General features: G+C 38.0%; 1 protein-coding gene across 11 annotated transcripts; it reads right to left on the bottom strand.

Moving 5' to 3' along the window:
• Positions 1 to 10: 10 nt before the first annotated feature.
• On the bottom strand, positions 11 to 16,045 carry hivep2b (HIVEP zinc finger 2b). Of its 11 annotated transcripts, XM_053682743.1 has the most exons (10): positions 15,859 to 16,045; positions 14,856 to 14,929; positions 12,493 to 14,632; positions 6,561 to 11,861; positions 6,298 to 6,449; positions 6,043 to 6,218; positions 5,851 to 5,946; positions 4,979 to 5,685; positions 4,404 to 4,824; positions 11 to 1,361 (listed from the first exon to the last, which is right to left on the bottom strand). In XM_053682743.1, exons 4-10 carry the CDS (start codon positions 10,620 to 10,622, stop codon positions 1,315 to 1,317), a joined length of 5,661 nt encoding a protein of 1,886 aa, XP_053538718.1. In that variant the 5' UTR covers positions 10,623 to 11,861; positions 12,493 to 14,632; positions 14,856 to 14,929; positions 15,859 to 16,045; the 3' UTR covers positions 11 to 1,314. The 11 variants fall into 11 exon arrangements, 9 of the variants coding, with proteins under 9 accessions (XP_053538718.1, XP_047013691.1, XP_017330793.1 ...); XR_008397015.1 differs by having other exon boundaries at positions 11 to 423; positions 904 to 1,361; positions 12,493 to 16,045; XR_008397016.1 differs by having other exon boundaries at positions 11 to 423; positions 1,102 to 1,361; positions 12,493 to 16,045.
• Between the last annotated feature and the right edge of the window lie 1,163 nt (positions 16,046 to 17,208).

The raw sequence follows: 17,208 nt of genomic DNA, 5'->3' as shown, positions 1-17,208 counted from the left end.
TTGTTGTTTTAATTAAGTATGTTTTTGAACTATTTCAAGTCTTTTATGAATATGAAGATTCCTGTCAACTTAGGTTTTACTTCACACCTATAGCAATACCTTTACTGTGACAAATTTCCCCAAACACCTTACTTACTGTAAAATTAACATTCTTTTGATGACTGTCAGCATTTTGTTCCTCAAATGTTTATCTTGCTAGCAAATAGTTGACAAGGTAATTATAATGTTAGCTATGTTGCAAGATTGGCTGGATGACTGATGTCTGTGTGATTGATCTAAACTGATACACTGCTATAGCATTAGAAAAGTATACAAGTTACATAATTTCAGGTAATGACACCACTACACCAGCAGAGGGCCCATCCCACGAGGTCTAATCACCCACTTCCTGTTCCGCGATCACTTCCAGTTCCATTAACTAGCCTATGAAAGACACACACACACACACAGACACACACACACACACACACACACACACAGAGAGTTCTGTCAGATTATACACCTGGAAAAGATCTTGAATTGTCACAGTCTGTGCTGTTTGCAGGATCTCTATGCCCGTTGCATCTCTTGCTGTGGGCATCGTTTAAAGTATATACAGAGTATTAAAGCCAACACTTTATAGTATGTGTGATATGATAATGGTTTATCTAATTGTCAAGCTTGATCTCGCACTACATCTAGCATGCAGAATATAGTGCTAACAATATCAGACAGTTAGTTGGCTCATCATATTGGTTCTTTATAAAGGTATCTGGGTAACATAATGGCAATAACAAAGGAAAAAAATAAGTCTTTAGACATGACTCTGCTCAAACCTATGGACACGGCTACATCAGGTCACAACTTTGCACATAAATGCTTATTAATGAAATTGGTACATTACAGAATAGCCCAGTCACTCACCTGCACAGATGTACTGTAAAACTGCTTAGATGTTTGTTCAGCCATATTTCGTGGAAAATTCAGCTGTAATTTAAAGGCAGCCTAAACACCAGTCTACAACTTATTCACTGTTGTTGCTGTGCTGTGTTCCTGCATTACACAATTATATTCAAACTGCTCTGATGGCAGAATAGTAGCACTCACTCTGGTAACACTCACTCTGCCCATTCTGTTCTTGACACAGCTCATCTGTTACTTCCTGCCAGGCTCTGCAGGCATATATGATGCTTGCTTCACTTCTTGCTCAAGCAATGTAGACTTGGAGGGAGTCAATGAATTAGGAGTATTTCCTAATAGCGTTATGCTGCAATTAGAGCAAGTGCTTTTTAAAGATGTTGAGACCACAAGCAATCTAGGTATTGATCATGTTCATTATCCAACTCCATCAGGGCTTGGCAGAACAAACAGCACATCTTGTCCTGAAATACAAGAGGTTTGGAAAGTTAACATAGTTCAACAAATCACAAGTTATGAGTTTATGTAATTGTCGTTAGGGTTATAAGATTAGTTACTCTGTCTGCAGTCTGCAAATTGCCACATGCTGACTCAGACAATAGGCCACGTGTCTATTGTAATGACACAGTCAACTGTAAATCTGTGAAAATAATAGAATTACCATCACCCGATGTCAACACATCTTCACACTCTCCTTTTACATTGCTGATGTAAAGATGACAATATTGGGCTTATTAGCAAGAAGCAAATGTTTAGAGTGCTATATTCAGCATTTATGAATCTACTTCCTTAACTCCTTGGTAAAACAATGATGTGAAATAGGACAAGTGTGATGTAGTGGGGACCTTTTATAGGCTAGCTATGTGGAGTTACGGTCGGTCACAAGGTGATGACTTTCCACTTTAGTCTCAGCAAGGAATTGAGCAAACGGGAATATTCCACGAGTTCTGAAGGAAAACACCTTGATGGTCTGCAACCTAAGTAAATATAACTGATTGTATGCATCTGTAATGCAAACTGCAGAAAAAAAATAAGAATCAGTCATATATTATTGCTGCAGACATTTAGTCAAATCTTTTGTTGAATGTTAATAAATGTATTATTGTACTTTCACTCTTGGAAAAAGTTTCTTACACATAATGATTATTGCTTCCAAATTGTTGGCCTGTACTGTAGGTTTTACTTTTGCTGGACTGTGTCTTACGTGTCATAAGGTGTTTCTAGCTGTTTTAGTGAGGGGAGGAAATCGGCATTTATTGCAACAGCAAAAAGGTCTTCTAAAATAAATTACAGGCTTATTTTCTTTTCTTTCTTTTTTTAAGAGAGAGAGTATAGGGGAAATGAATTCCAAGTTGCTCTATTTTCTTTATTAAACATTTATTTGTAAGTAATTTGAGGTAAGAACATTGCTGATAAATCCTTATCATATAGCTTTAATATACTTATGGACATCTTGTAATCAGAAAAGAAAAAAACACAGTATCATAGAGAAATCAGCTGCCTTCATGGGCAATAAATAAATATTTCTGAATACCTGTGAATGATGTTCATGTAAGATATATCAGACTTTGGTGATATATCAAATGCAATAAATACAATTGAACTAAATGAAACAAAAAAACCCTATTAGTTATAATGTAAACATGACATAAAAAGTCTTTCATATAACTAACCTTATCATGAGCTCATTGTTTTAACACCCACTGAATATAAATTTCGACTATAGCCTATATTAAGTGAACACTAAAATGGAACATTAGATTGATCTTGTCCCAAAATATCATACTAATTTATATTTCCTCTCTATGTCTAATACAATACTGTCATTTTGAGACATTTAAAAACAATTGCACCTTAAAACTATATACAATCAGACACACAGTTCAATTCAAATCTGATGTCAAGAAAAAAACTTGTACAGACATCAATTCTTGTTCAACTGTTCTCACACAGGACACACTAGAAAAAAATAATTACAGTACATGATTGTGTGTGTGTGTGTGTGTGTGTGTGTGTGTGTGTGTGTGTGTGTGTGTGTTTGTGTGTGTGTGTACCTTGGCATGAGTGCATGTGTGCTTAGGTGTGTATGTATATGCTTGTGTGTTCATGAGAATATGCGTAGTGTTGGGCAGATTACTTAGAAAATGTACTCAGGCACTGATATATAAAGATGGATTTATGAAAAATACAACAATTTCATAATTTGTTAATTATGATCAGTTATTAGGCAGGTATAGTTCAAGGTTATTAATATTCATTCAGAAATATGAAAATGTTGTGCCTAAATTGTATGTTAGAAAAATTATATTTCGGTTTGCTACATTATACTTCATGATTTCAATTGCTTAGTATGTGAAAAAAATGTAAACATACAATACCTATTTTTTCTAATCAATTGTGATTATTATTAGATAGAATGTGACTACGTAATGTATACAAAATGTAAATTAATAGTTTTTAATGCATTCTCGGTTGATTGCCTTATTACTTTTTCATGACCTGAATGCATAATCCGGTTTATATGTAGTCCATAATTTTTGCAACCTGAATACATAATCTAGTTGATATGTAATCCTGTACTACCCAACACCATGTGTATATTTATGTGCATATAATTGACTAAACAGTGGCTGGAATGTTGTGCCATTTGATAAAATCAATCATACAATGATTCCAAATAGCCCAAATATCAACTGCACACCATCAGTCAATTACTTCAGTAGAAAGTGCTTTACATAGTCATCTAACTGCATAACATTTACAAATGACTTTAGGTTATCATATCAATAATACATTGTTATATCATAAACTACATGAACAACATGTCACTGTGTTGCATAAGTGCTGAAAAGTCCAAAGATTAAACAACTGCACCAGCAAAACATAAATAACAACTATATACCAAGGAATATTATTTCACTACTGAATTAGTATTCAAACTATGTAATGTGAATTGAGTGCAATTTCAAAAGCATCAACAGTACTTCAGATCAGTCTAACACTATATTCACTGCTTTTACAATACATCCAATACTTCTGTCTCACTGAGGCATAGGCAAACAATTCTAAAAAGGCACAAGCTGATCAGACGGGGATGATTAAGTTATAGTCATGATCATTACATATTAATGCAATAGATTTGGAAAGTGATGGTACATTTTAGTTGCTGAAAAAATAGAAATAATTTCCAATGATTCTGAAATTTTGAATAAATCTCATGAAATACCTCTTCAATATTAATGGACTGCATATTAATATTTATATGGCCTTATATATATATGGACATAATAAGTGGTGGTTATAAGAAATGTGACTTTGATATGGCAGTTTGATTAAAATATGTGCTGTGCATCTGTATATGAAATTATGTGCATATACGCTTTATCGTTTCTTTTGGCCACATATTGCACCTTACCAAAACAACAATCATCATACGAGCTTGATTTAGCTTGACTTAACAAAATGTTTTGCAGCAAGTTATTTGAATCAGCTTTTAGGAGGATTACCAATGATATCCTCTGATGTGATCCTGAGGGATGCAATAGCCTCTGCACAGATGTGCACACTCTCCTCCTGCTTGTTGTCCTTGCAGGCAAGGCCAGTGCAAGATGTTGGCTGCTCCTTCCTCTGGGATGATATGTTGCTTACTCCAGGTTCTGGAATAGAAACTGACGCTAGCCTGGAATTAGCCCTCTCTGATATGTCCCCCTGTGGTAATGACTGCGAGTGTCCCTCTACAGAAACACCAGATGGGCAGACGGAAGGCATTCTTAAACCTCCAATGGGGACCATTGGAATGGGAGTCTGTACCTGCTGTTGAGAGTGCAAAGGCAAGTGGCTGAAGATGCCTCGGCTGGGGAGGGTAGATGCATCGCTACCAAAGTGTATGCCATCAGTGACATTTTGAAGAATGGCCTCTGGCTTATCCTGAATTAAACATTAGCACAATATTGTGAGTGATCAAATGATCATATTGTTATGAATGTTATTACATGGTTATTGATATTACAGGTTGAACTAGAATGTCTACTAGAACATTAAAGCCATTAACAATCAGAAGTTTTACATTTAAGTGACATACCATTTCTGGGTACATTGCAATGCTTTGTATTAGGGAAGAGGCTTCACATTTTATCTCCCTGCGTGAATCCACATAGGATCTATGCTGATAGGTCCCCCTGCGTGGTGATGCAGCCCTAAGCATGCCTCTGTGGTGACCACGTGGGGAGGATGCACGATATCTTGAAACATCTGTCGCTGGTGAAATGGGCCTTACAGGTGAGAGCTGGCGAATGGGTGAGAGATCCCCTCTGATGTTTACATCTCGCCTTGGAAAAATGGGTCTCAAGGGGGAGGGAGCCCTTCCTGTTGTCAGATGACCTTGTGGGGACAGATCCCCTCGTTGACAGATGTTCCTTTGATGAGGTGAGTCCCAACAAGGAGAGAGCAGTTGAAGTGTACAGGGATCAAATGAGGTGCTTGTATGCTCAAGAGTCAGATCATCCTCATTACTGACTGATGATGCTTCAAGCCTTTCTTTAGGATCTAAGTTCTTAGTGAAGCAGATGGTGGGAAATGGTTTGTTAATTGTGTAAGGCTGAGGACTTGTGCTTCTGGAATGGGTTCTTGGCGTAGTGTCCCCATCATATTCATCATCTTCATCATCATCTGGCTCATCTCCATCTTCCTCACCCCCATCTGAGTCATCCACATCTGAGAACTGATGTTTAATGGCTGCATCCGTTACTGGTCTGATCTCTAATGATTTCTGTACATCATCTTCATGTTCTGAAAATCAACAGAGAATCTAATTAATTAATTAAGTCTAATTAAGTAATTTAATTTCTCATTTTCAGAAATCAGCTGTAATAACTAATTGTTTATGCTTGTCCCCATTTAAACAGTAAAACACTAGTAAAATTACAGATATTCTGTTAGCCATGAAGGACTTACCAGCAACATCTGTATTGTCCAAATTCATGGGTGAAACACCAAGCTCAAGGCATTTTTTCAAGTGTGCCTTTGATTTCATATGCTTAGTCAAGTTCCCTTTATTTGAAAAAAGACATTGTTTGACCTCATCAGATGCAAATATATTTAAGAGTAACTAACATTGAGTGTTACAAAAATGTGGTAAAAACCAACCTTTTGTTTTAAAGGCAAAGTTGCAGCATTTGCATATGTAGGGCCTCACATCTGTGTGAGTACGTATGTGTTTCTTTAGCATACTAGGTTTTTTACATCGAATACCACACTCTTCACAAATATACTTCCCACGGCCACGTCCCCTGACATACACATAGTCCTCATTTGATTTGTACCTGAAAATTTGTACATATATTAGCAAAGATTTTCATCAATAAAACACTTCTGGTATCTGTACAGAAAGATACTACTCACCCGCCTTCAAAAATCTTTACCCGAGCGGGCTCTGTTTGCCTTAAAGGTGCCTCAGTTTCCTTGCTATTCTCACGTGAAGGTCTACATTTTTGCTTAATATCTTTCATTTGTGTATCATATGTTATGTCTCCCACCCTAGCCTCAATGGTCCCCTGTAAAAAAAATAAAATTAAAATAATTTTTAAAAATGTTAAGTAAACTAATATAGTTGAATTTATACACAAAGACCAGATAAACAAGACAAGGAAAAGTATAAAACCAACCTGATCCTGTTTGTGACTTGACATAGTTGAAGTAACAAGTATTCCTGGTTGATACATGGCTGCGATTGTATATGTGGAATTTTGTTTCTTCTGTTTAGATTGGAGAAGGGCAAGGGCCTTTCCAGTACTGAGACTTGGTGGATTTGGATTGTGGCATCTCATGAACCAAGCGGCATACACAGAGAAATTAGGTGCTGTTTGAGTACTGTTTGGTTTGGAACAATTGAGATAACACCAACTCACACATGTTGTAGTGTGAAGACCTGGAAACTGAGATAGTATCCCAATATTGGCAATGTCTCTAGGTAAGGTCGTTGTGGCAATCTGCACTGGTATAGGCAAATTATTTACCAAAACTGCTTCTGGAGAAACACTGCTGGGCAATGGTAAGCCTGCTTTATGGTAGAAGTCTATATTAGGATCCTTCATTTCAATCTCCTCAATAGTCACAGATGGATTTTGTACATGTGTTGACTTACTCTCGTTTTTCTGTTTCTCTTTTCCATGATCAGGATGTCCTAATTCTACAGCACTAAGTTCTTCTACAATCTGTCCATACATATTCTCATCTTTGACTCGTTTTTGCTGAGTTGCTTCAATGAAGAGCTCAATACTACTGGCAGGAGAAAGCATTCGCTTACTACATCCACTGCTTGGAGCCTCCGTAGTTGAAATGGTTCTAGAGGTCAAGGACAGAGGTATGCCTGTATTCAGTTTTGCAGGTGATGACTGTGTGTTGTGCAGAAGTTCTCTTGGATGTGCTGGTGTTTGATATACATCAGAACCTACTCTGTGTTGTGATGTAACACTCAAACATTGACTTTGAGTGAAAACATTATTAGGTGCTAAGTTTATCGCATATTGAGAATCCAGAATATGAGATATACTAGTGTATGTGATGTTTCCATAGCATGGTACTTGCATCTGAATTCTGACTGGAACTAACAAACCATGTAAGCTCTGATTGGCTAAAGAAGGCTGAGCTTGTGAAAGAACTGCTATTGTTGACAGGACATTGGTCACACTGTGTGAATGGTCTTCTGGTAGATCTGCCAGAGCGATTCTAGGATCTTCTGCTGTTTTTAAATCTTCAGGTTCTTTCTTTATTTTCTGCTTTAGGCCATGATACTGATGCATCTGTAAAGTCTGGGGAAGAAGAGGCTGTTTATGGGGTATTTGCTCTGGCATTCTAGACAAGTCCGGTGTAATTATCTGCTGTGGAGAAACACTTCCATGCAACGAAGAGTATCTCATTTTCTCAATGCCACTAAAGGAACCTTCCAACAAAATCTGTTTGTCTGATGAAGACATTTTCCTGCCCATTTCAACTGCATCTGAGCTTCCCTGTGTAGCATTCATCTCAATAGATTTATCATGTGCTGAAGTCTCTGGATCACCACTCAAAGAAGCCTGTCTAACCAAACAGCCTCTTCTTCGTTCTTTAAATCCACATTCACTGGGGTAGATGTCACTTTGGATAGGGCTCATTGCAAAAGAAAGGTTGCTATAGTCAAAGGACTTGCTTCTAAATTCTGGTAATTCAGTGGGTAAGTTGCAGGGTGCCTGTTCTGATGCAGAGCGCCTCATCTCCCTCTGTTGGCTTACTGAGCTTCCTGGAACAGACAAGAACTCCAAACACTTATTAAACTCATCCGATTTAGCAGGAGATGCGACATTCATACTTTCCTCTCTGTCAAGTGATTGTGAAAAGCTTGAGCTGTGAGATAAATTGCTATCTTGACTTGGGCTTCTGGAGAGACTAGTACAAGCAGATTCAAAGCTTGATTCACCAGAGGAACATTCCATCTCAGCTAAACGCAAGCGTTTCTTTTTTGGCGGTAACTTTTCAACTGGGAAGTTTGACAAAGTTTCACTCCTCTGAGGCCACTGGAATTCTTCTCTGTTTTTTTCATTTGGTCTAACCTGCAAGTCTCTTACTTTTTCTGGTTTGTCAGGCTCCTCTGTAACTCTAATCTCTGGAACTTGAATACCAGACTGAAAAGCTAGTTGTTTAGATAAATGAGACCACTGGTAGATCAAACTACTTCCACTGTATTGACTCTCTATTTTACCAGAATGCATGAGTGAGTCAGTTTTGTACTTTTCCTTAATCTGCTCCTTTGCAATTAACTGATAAACTGTACTTTTATTGAACTGTTGTGATTCAAAATCAGTGGACTTCTCTGCAGAACTCAGCCTACTTAATGATTTTGTGTGCTGAATTACAGAGATAACATTGCTGCCAGCCCATCTCTCTGTATCAGTATATGTAGCATCCATAATATCTTGCTTTGTACAAAGGTCCCCTGTGAGGTCAGGCAAGCATGAAGGCTTATTTTGGGTTGGAAAATCTTCCTCTTCCATTATGTTCTTTCCTTTTCTACGTTTCCTTGTAGCATTTTCCATCATGTGGTTTTGAAACATGAGGCATGACTCTGATTCTGGACAATTCTCTATTCCAATTTTAGAATCATCAGCACTGTCAACTTTTGGCTCTGATTTCAGGCCATAAACCAAAGTGTGGTTATCCGGTTCTCCATGTCCTTCATGTGCAGAATGTTCAAAGGCAGCCTGTCTCATGAGCTTTCTCATGCCCATGGAGCTACGAAAGGAGATTTCCTCATTTGTCATCCTCTCATCAAAAGAATTACTGCTTCTTAGCGCCCGTGGTGTACTTACATTGGAATCAGATGGTGTTGGAAGAGAGTTGCTCCGTAATAGTAAACCACATTCTGGTGGGGTTTCTAATAGCTCAGTCCTACACTGAAACATTTCTGGGATTTCCTGATACTCTTCTTCTTGAAAAGATTCTGATTCGATTTTTATTGATCTAGCCAGGTCTTTTTTGCGTCTGTGCAAATGGCATGTGGCGTCCTCAGGTGCCATTCCTTTGGTCAATTTAATCATAAAACTGGATGGAGTCTCATTTATGTCTGTCATGCAAGTCTGTACAGTGATTGATTGCCTTGGCTTGGCGCTTGGTCTATAACACTTCCCAAACATAATTTCTTGGTATGACTTGGCATTTGCACTGGGTTGATTGAACTGCTGTTCTGCACTTTCTGAGCGTGAAAAGTAGCCAGAGTCAGTGCTGCCTTTGCTGTATGAGCTGGGGAGAGAGAGAGAATCTTGACTTCTTTTCTCTGAAAGCCTAAGGGCAAGTCTTTGCTTTATGGTAGAAGACTCAAGTTCTTGGTCCACCTGAGTGACAGTAACAGGTGTCATCATTTCTCTAAACTGCCATAAAGATACTTTTCCTGATATACTCTCATTTGATGAACTTTGTGTAAAGGTTATCCCAGGAATCTTTTGTGTATGTCTACCAAACTTTTCCTGTACAGTATTCCCCCTGTCCGTCATTTGGATAGAGCTGCCCCTGTGCAAGGGCTGCCTCTGTGCAAGAGCTGCCCCTTCTATCACCTCCTCATCAGTGTCACTGCTCTGCTCAGCATCCGAGTGCATTTCTCCTACTCCAACTGTCACTTCATCCATACTACTAAGCTTCCTATCTTGCTCTGAAAATGGAAACAATCCTGCTTTGACAGCATGTGTGTGAGACTTTCTGTGTTTGTACAAATTGCTTTTAGTTTTGAATGAGAATCCACAAGGAACACATGGATAAGGTCGCTCACCAGTGTGAGAACGTATGTGTTTTTTCAGCACACTGGGTTTGGCGCATGCTCTCCCACAGTAATGGCACACATACTTTCCTGTCTTCTTCACTTTCAGCTCTTTTTTGTGCACACCTGCTGACAGAAGGTTAACACTTGATTGGAACCGTTTGCCAGGGGGAGGGAAACGCTGTGTCTTCCTCCATGTGTAGATTGGGTTCTGCTCACTGGCTTGTAAGGGGGGACTAGTTCCTGACCCCACTGTTTGTGTCTCAGTACTGGGACATGACCTCAAATCATCTCTGTGGGATCTTTCTGTTAGTGGTATGTTGTCCTTGGTGTCAGGAAAATGATCTCTTTGGGCCATTTCAGAATCAGAAAATCTGTCTTCTTTCAAAGTGCCTCCCTTTGGGGAACATCCTACTGCAGTAGCGGGTTCAGGAGTTGCCATGATGCAAATATTATTTTTTTAATATCAATACTTATGTTTGCTACATCTTTGCTACTTCATTTTTCAGGATTGCATTGTATAAAATGTCCTAATTAATTTGGTGTAATATCTTGTTTAAGTGCCATAAGTTCCAAATTGTACAGATGTAGTCTTCAGGTTGATAGCGTGATTCTCAAAAAATGATGGATAATTTTCTTTCCAATGTTTTCATTTCTGGTTTTATTCCTTCTTCAGTGTACTCTTAGTCTTATGTACCAGTTCCAGGTTATCTAAAGGGAAGTAATAAAGACAAATATAATGATGCATCAAAATATAATAACACATGAAAATTGTACTGAAAAGAATAAATGTCACCTGGACTTTTCAATATCACAGAAAGTAATTTACATATCTATTATAATAAAACATCCTGTAATAGTAATAATAATAAGAAGAAGAAGAGGAAGAGAATAAGAAGAAGAAGTTGAAGAAGAAGAAGACAAATTAATTCAATATTATATATTAACAAATAAATTTCTAAACAGAGTTTGTATGATGCCAAGGTGATTAAGCACTATCTAACAGCTGCATCCCTTTTCATGTTTGCCTATGACTATTTATAGTGCAAATGGCCACTTTTATAGCAAGCTTGTAATGTATATGTCACATATCTGTGGAAAGGAGCAGCCTAACTTTCTGATTTGAAAATATATTTCAGTATAAACACATTCCACATTTCCTAAGGTGGTTACTTTTTTACTTTTATAACCCACATATTTTATAACCTACATATAACCTACTGATTCTAGACAGCTGACATGACTGCCATGGGGTACAGCTGACAGGTAGTAGGGCTATTTGATGAGAGTTAAATAAGCTTTCACTTAATTAGCATAACAGTAAACAAACACTGCTATTAATGTATCATTTTTGTAAAATATAAAACACCAATAACAGCATCAGGAAAGACAACCAGGAGTAGTTCATATCTTCACATCGAACAATGTGACTTTAATGAGGTTATATAAGATTATCTGGTGCAGACCTCTTAGCTTGTGTTAATTAGGACATCAGAAGACTTCACATCATTATGTCAGAAAAGAAACCTGAACCACATACTTCAGTTTACTTTGAAACATTGCCACTGTCAAAATTCACTTTATACAAAGAGGTGGAGGTGGTATAGAGGGGTCTCTAGAGGTGATAGGATTCTCCAGCGCTCCTCTCAAGGTCACTCTGATCTCATTCTTGGGTCTCCCTCTGTAGGAGGGGGGGGGGATGAATTAATGAGTGGACAAAGGAGTGAAAGACATGAAAAAAAAAACAAATGTAATAGTGTGCTCTCATTCATGGTGAGCATTTCAGAACCACATAATGGTTGATGATCTTCTAAATGTGGAATAACAGATTGCATAAAGGAATAACTACAATTACGTGTATAGAGAATCATGCTTTCCATCATTATCGTCATCGTAGACTGTTCTGGCTTATGAATGAAAAGTGCACAGGTTTGACCAACTGTTACCACTTCCCATTTTGACAACACTCCTACACATCTGCATGAACACCCCCAGCTACAACATGGAGAGTGAAACAACATGCAATATCAAGTCAAAGAAAAATATAGCCGTAGTCAGGGGAATGACATTACGTCATGTATCAGCACCCCACTGTATCAACAGTCACAAGAGCCAAAGCCTGGCAACTTATAAAACCAAGTAGTCTTATAAATGACATCCATAGCAGCACTCCAGGAAAGACTGGAGGACTGCATGATGGATGAATTACATGGTGAACAAGAGCAGAGCAGTCAAGGACAGATAACTGGCAAGTCACCCTCTAGCAAGCACAGCTACAAGAACATCAAAAATATCAATTGCCATTTACAAACCTGGTGTTCAAATACAGCCTTGTCCAGTATCTCCAGTCATTTCCAGCTCCCTTTACAATTCCCATTTTCCATATTCCAGTATGTAACCCTCAAAGAAAACAGATTTAAAGCCTAATAAGCCAAAGATAAGCCCCATCAATGATCCACATCGTGTGTATTGAGGGTACACTATCAGACCTACTGATGTAAGCGAGTCACCACAGAAAATACCTCACTGAGACGTGTATCCAGGAACAAAAATAGCAAAGGGGCCCTGTTAGGGGTTATGCAACAGCCCACAGTGAAGACCACTTTGAAAGGCATGGAAAGCAGTGCACAGACATCATTCATTCAGTGTGAACTGCATAGATAAGTATGTACACCATGAATTGTGTCGTGCCTTTAAATAAAATGCTTTTTGCTTATTATAGATAAGAAAGTATTCAATATAACTAACAATATAACTCAATCTAACAATATAAAAGGCGTATTCAAGGGGTACGCTACTTGGCATAACTACCAACACATGCTGACAAGACTCAGCACAGTACATGAAAATGCTCAACTAAAAATCACCTTATAATAAATTTCAATTATAGAAAGAGAAATTCATAATGTATCATATAAACCTCATAAAATTTTAAGCAATTGTCTGTGTCATTTAAATGCTTAATGTAAAACAATTTACACAATTACAAATATTTGCCCTGCTATAAATACCAAGTTTGGATTGCAAAAAAACAACAACAACTGGGTGCTGCTATGAATGAGAGAGTTTAAATAGCATGAGATAATGCATATGTTTAAATGGCTTTGAATCAAATCTAGTACAGATGTTAAAGAGTTTACATTATTATGATTATACAAATTATTTATTAAGTGAAATTCTAACACTATAGAGTCTAAAAATAATGATTGAAGCATATTATTGACAAAACAGGTATTGAACTAAAAGAAATAATGTGCTCAATGCATGTATTGAAGAACATGTGGCAATCAACATATAGGACACTTGTATCTATAGTATTGAGCATGTTGAGTTATTGCTCTAAATGGTTGATCCTCAATGAACAGTGAAGGTCAAACCTCTCATCTCTCTCTATAAATATAATGGTCTGTCCCACTGGGTTGCCTGGCTTTTCCACTACCCCAGGCACAACTCATGGCTACTGACTATTTAGATGTGATCTGACACCCAGTTCCTTTCTCTCTCAGTCATACGCTTTCTTTCACACACACACATGCACACACATGCACACACACACGCGCACACACACACACACACTTTACTGGAGCAGAATGGGGGAAAAAAAACAAAGTATCTTTTTCATATGTATGCTGCTGCTGAAAATGAGGATAGAATATGTGGTTATGATGAACAGTACATACCAGTGAAATTGTAAATAGACACAGTTTCAAAAACATTTGGAGGCCAAAAGTAGAGTATCATATCCCTGTTAGACTAAAACCGCATGCAGAGACAGCATGGTGGTGTGGTGCAGTGGGTAGTGTTGCTGGCTCACAACTCCATGGTCCCTGGTTTGATCCTGAACTTGGGTTACTGTATGTTTAGAATATTGCATGTTCTCCCTGCATCTGCACGGGTCTCCTCTGGGTTCTCCAGTTTCCTTGCTGTAGGTTTGGCTACCCTAAATTGCCCCTAGTGGTGAATGAGCATGCAATGGCCTGGCATCTAGTCCAGGGGGTATTGCCACCTACTTGGATAGACTGGATCCACTGCAATCCTGACCAGGATACAGTAAATCCATTATGGAACATGAATGAACAAATATTTTATAAATACATTGCCAGTCAAAACTTTTTTGAACACCTGGAGTGTGCTGTGCTTTATTTCAGAATAGCAATTAAAAAAGAAAACCAACATTTTTGTGGAACTTGTTTACTTGATAACTGGCAGGCATGCTGGGGGTAACCCTTTAAGCATATAGATAAAATATTGCTTTAAATAAATTAATTAAAATTGTGTGTATATAGTGTATGTTACTTTCTTGCTCATCAAACCATTTTATGAGCCCTCGTGCCCTGAGGATGAGGATATTGTCATCCTGGAAGACACCACTCCTCTCAGGATAGAAAGGTTTCATCACAGGATAAAGGTGCTCAGTCCAAAATGACTATTGATTTTCAGAGTCCATTTCCTCTAAGGGGACAAGTGGACAAAAACTATGAATGCAAAATTCCCCCCACTGCATAACAAAGTCACCATTTTTCCTTTAATTTGTCATCCATCTGTTTATACTGTGTGTATATGAGTATACATGAGTATACAGTATCTGTTACAAATGGCTACATTACACAAAATATGTTAACTAATAGCAACTGATTCTAACAGAGGTATGGTCAAAATAGTTAATGGAACATACCGTCAAGCATATTTCCTCTCACTGTGGGTGGTAACAGGCCCTTCACACTATGTATTCAACTTTCTAACAAAGACCTGAATAAAGAGTTTAGATTGTTGTCAGTTTACTGTTGTATGCATTCAATTCTATTTGACAGAGGTACAGTATAATAGCACCAAAATATTTCAAGTAAATAGCCTCCTTAATCTCCTTTTTTAATGTAAATGTCGTTTGCCATATGGGGAGAAGGCATGAGGAATGTTCCCATGGCAACAAAATACCTATTTTTGCTGTATTTAGTATGCGCTTATCTTATTCAGTGAGTAGCTACACAGAGACCACTGAAATACTGAATGGAGCACACTCAGCCAGTGCTTTGGCTGTCAGAGGCATGATAAATACTCTCCATTTCTATTTAGTAGGACACACTGAGAAATGTCTTCTCAATGTATGTAAGTAGGATGTGTCTGGATTGGATAGTGGTATTCTTTAGTCTCTGTATGTATTCGACACCATATAAAGATCTGGGAAATGAATGAGAATGAATGAAACGAATTTGCAAATGCCTTCAGGAGGTGGACTCCATCTGGAGCCATCGTTAACTCATCGTCATGGAAACACACACTGTTTCCTTATGATAGAACTGAAGTTCTGCATTTCACAAGCTAAACTGTATAATGAGACAAAATACTTCACTGCAGATTTCACTAAAGACTGCATTATGAGTGAGTTCAAAAAAGTGTGTCCGAATAAATATATATCAAAGTTACAAAAGTAATATTTAAAAATATGGTAGAAACATTAAATAATACTCTTGACACTAGATAATACTCGCTATAAAAATGTGGTGAAAATTCAGCTCACAAGACACAACTGATACATCACTTAGCATCCTCATAGTTGAATGTGTTTTTTTATAGACTAAGGGCTCATACAGGTCATCAAAAGCATCAACACAATACAAGGCAACTCCTCCTAATGTATCTATTACGGGTTGTTTGACAAGACACACACATATACTTACCCAAGTGAATTCATACTTATCTTCTTTCTCACCTGGACTGATCCATGGAGTTCAGCTCCTTCCTCCAAAGCTAAAGACTTCATTTTCCATCCTCAGAATGCCACTACTAAGGTTCCTGTTTTTTACTGAGTGCTCTTCACTAGGCTTTGCTACTAATCCCTTAGTCTCATGCAAGAGGAGTGGGAAGGAAATGGAAAATGATCATGTTTCTTGGCATAAACACCTGGTGTGTTGATTGGCTGAGGGAGGCTGGTGGAGATGTCTATCACCGTGACAACGCAGGGTCTGGTTGGCAGCAGCCAGAAGAGAATATACAGGGACAGAAATAGATTGCAGCTTGCTCTGGAGCTGTACAATCCCACCACAGAGAAAGGGAGGGAAGGCCAGAGGAATGCAAGAAGAAGGATGAATACAGCTTTCAGAAAAGATGAGCACAGCTATGAGAAAGCAAGGACATTAGCTTAGAATATTACAGCCACATCCATGCTGCAGTCACTGCATAGAAAGTGTCTTTGTAACGATGGTGAGCTGACATAGGTACAGCATTTTAGATATTAAATGCTTAATAGCTAAATGTTGCCATTCTTTGCATTGGTGCTACGGGTGTTAGGAATAATCCTGCATTTCTAAAATGATTTCCATTCCTGTTTAAAAGATTAATATAGCTATGGTTTAATAGTCAACATCAAACTGTCCACTTTCAGACAGCTACCCTGAAGCTGGCAGACCTGATAGTGGCCTAAATTGCCCTGAAAATCATTTATCATCAATTAACGTGCTTTGATGGAATTGCATGAGTGCAGCAGTGTTACCTAACGAAGTGGTTACAGTATTATGTGTGTTTGTGCATAATGTCCAAATGAACGTCATTTTAAAAATTACTGTGGGTGGACACAGCCCCCCAAATGGACAATCAGTACCAAGACCAATAAGTACCGCTTTTTCACATTTCTTAGGTTATTTTCATTCACAGATGTGTCAGGAATGAATCCAGCTAAGCATTGCAACATATTCAGCAAGTGTTTATTACAATTTTAGCTTCCGCAGGCATTCCTATTCTTCATAGCATCTTCACTATTTCTTCATTCAACAATTTATGTCAATATTGTGGTAAAAAAAAAAAATGCTCAGTGAAACCTCTTGCTGACCCCGTCTTGATCACATTTAACATCATAGAAGATAGGCAGTCAACCTGAAAAAGTCTTCCCTGCACTCACTCATACCATGTTCATTTCAGATGCTACTGCTCTGCAGTACAAACGAAACCCTGAGAAAGAATAGGGGCAGTAAGGGTTCAAATGAGCAACATTTCTGTTCATAGCATCAATGTAGAAATATAATGTAGGGAGG

This window comes from Ictalurus punctatus, chromosome 9, assembly GCF_001660625.3.
Source record: "Ictalurus punctatus breed USDA103 chromosome 9, Coco_2.0, whole genome shotgun sequence".
NCBI lineage: Eukaryota > Metazoa > Chordata > Actinopteri > Siluriformes > Ictaluridae > Ictalurus > Ictalurus punctatus.
The sequence above is the reverse complement of the archived record's forward strand: the minus strand, read 5'-3'. Positions and strand labels throughout refer to the sequence as shown.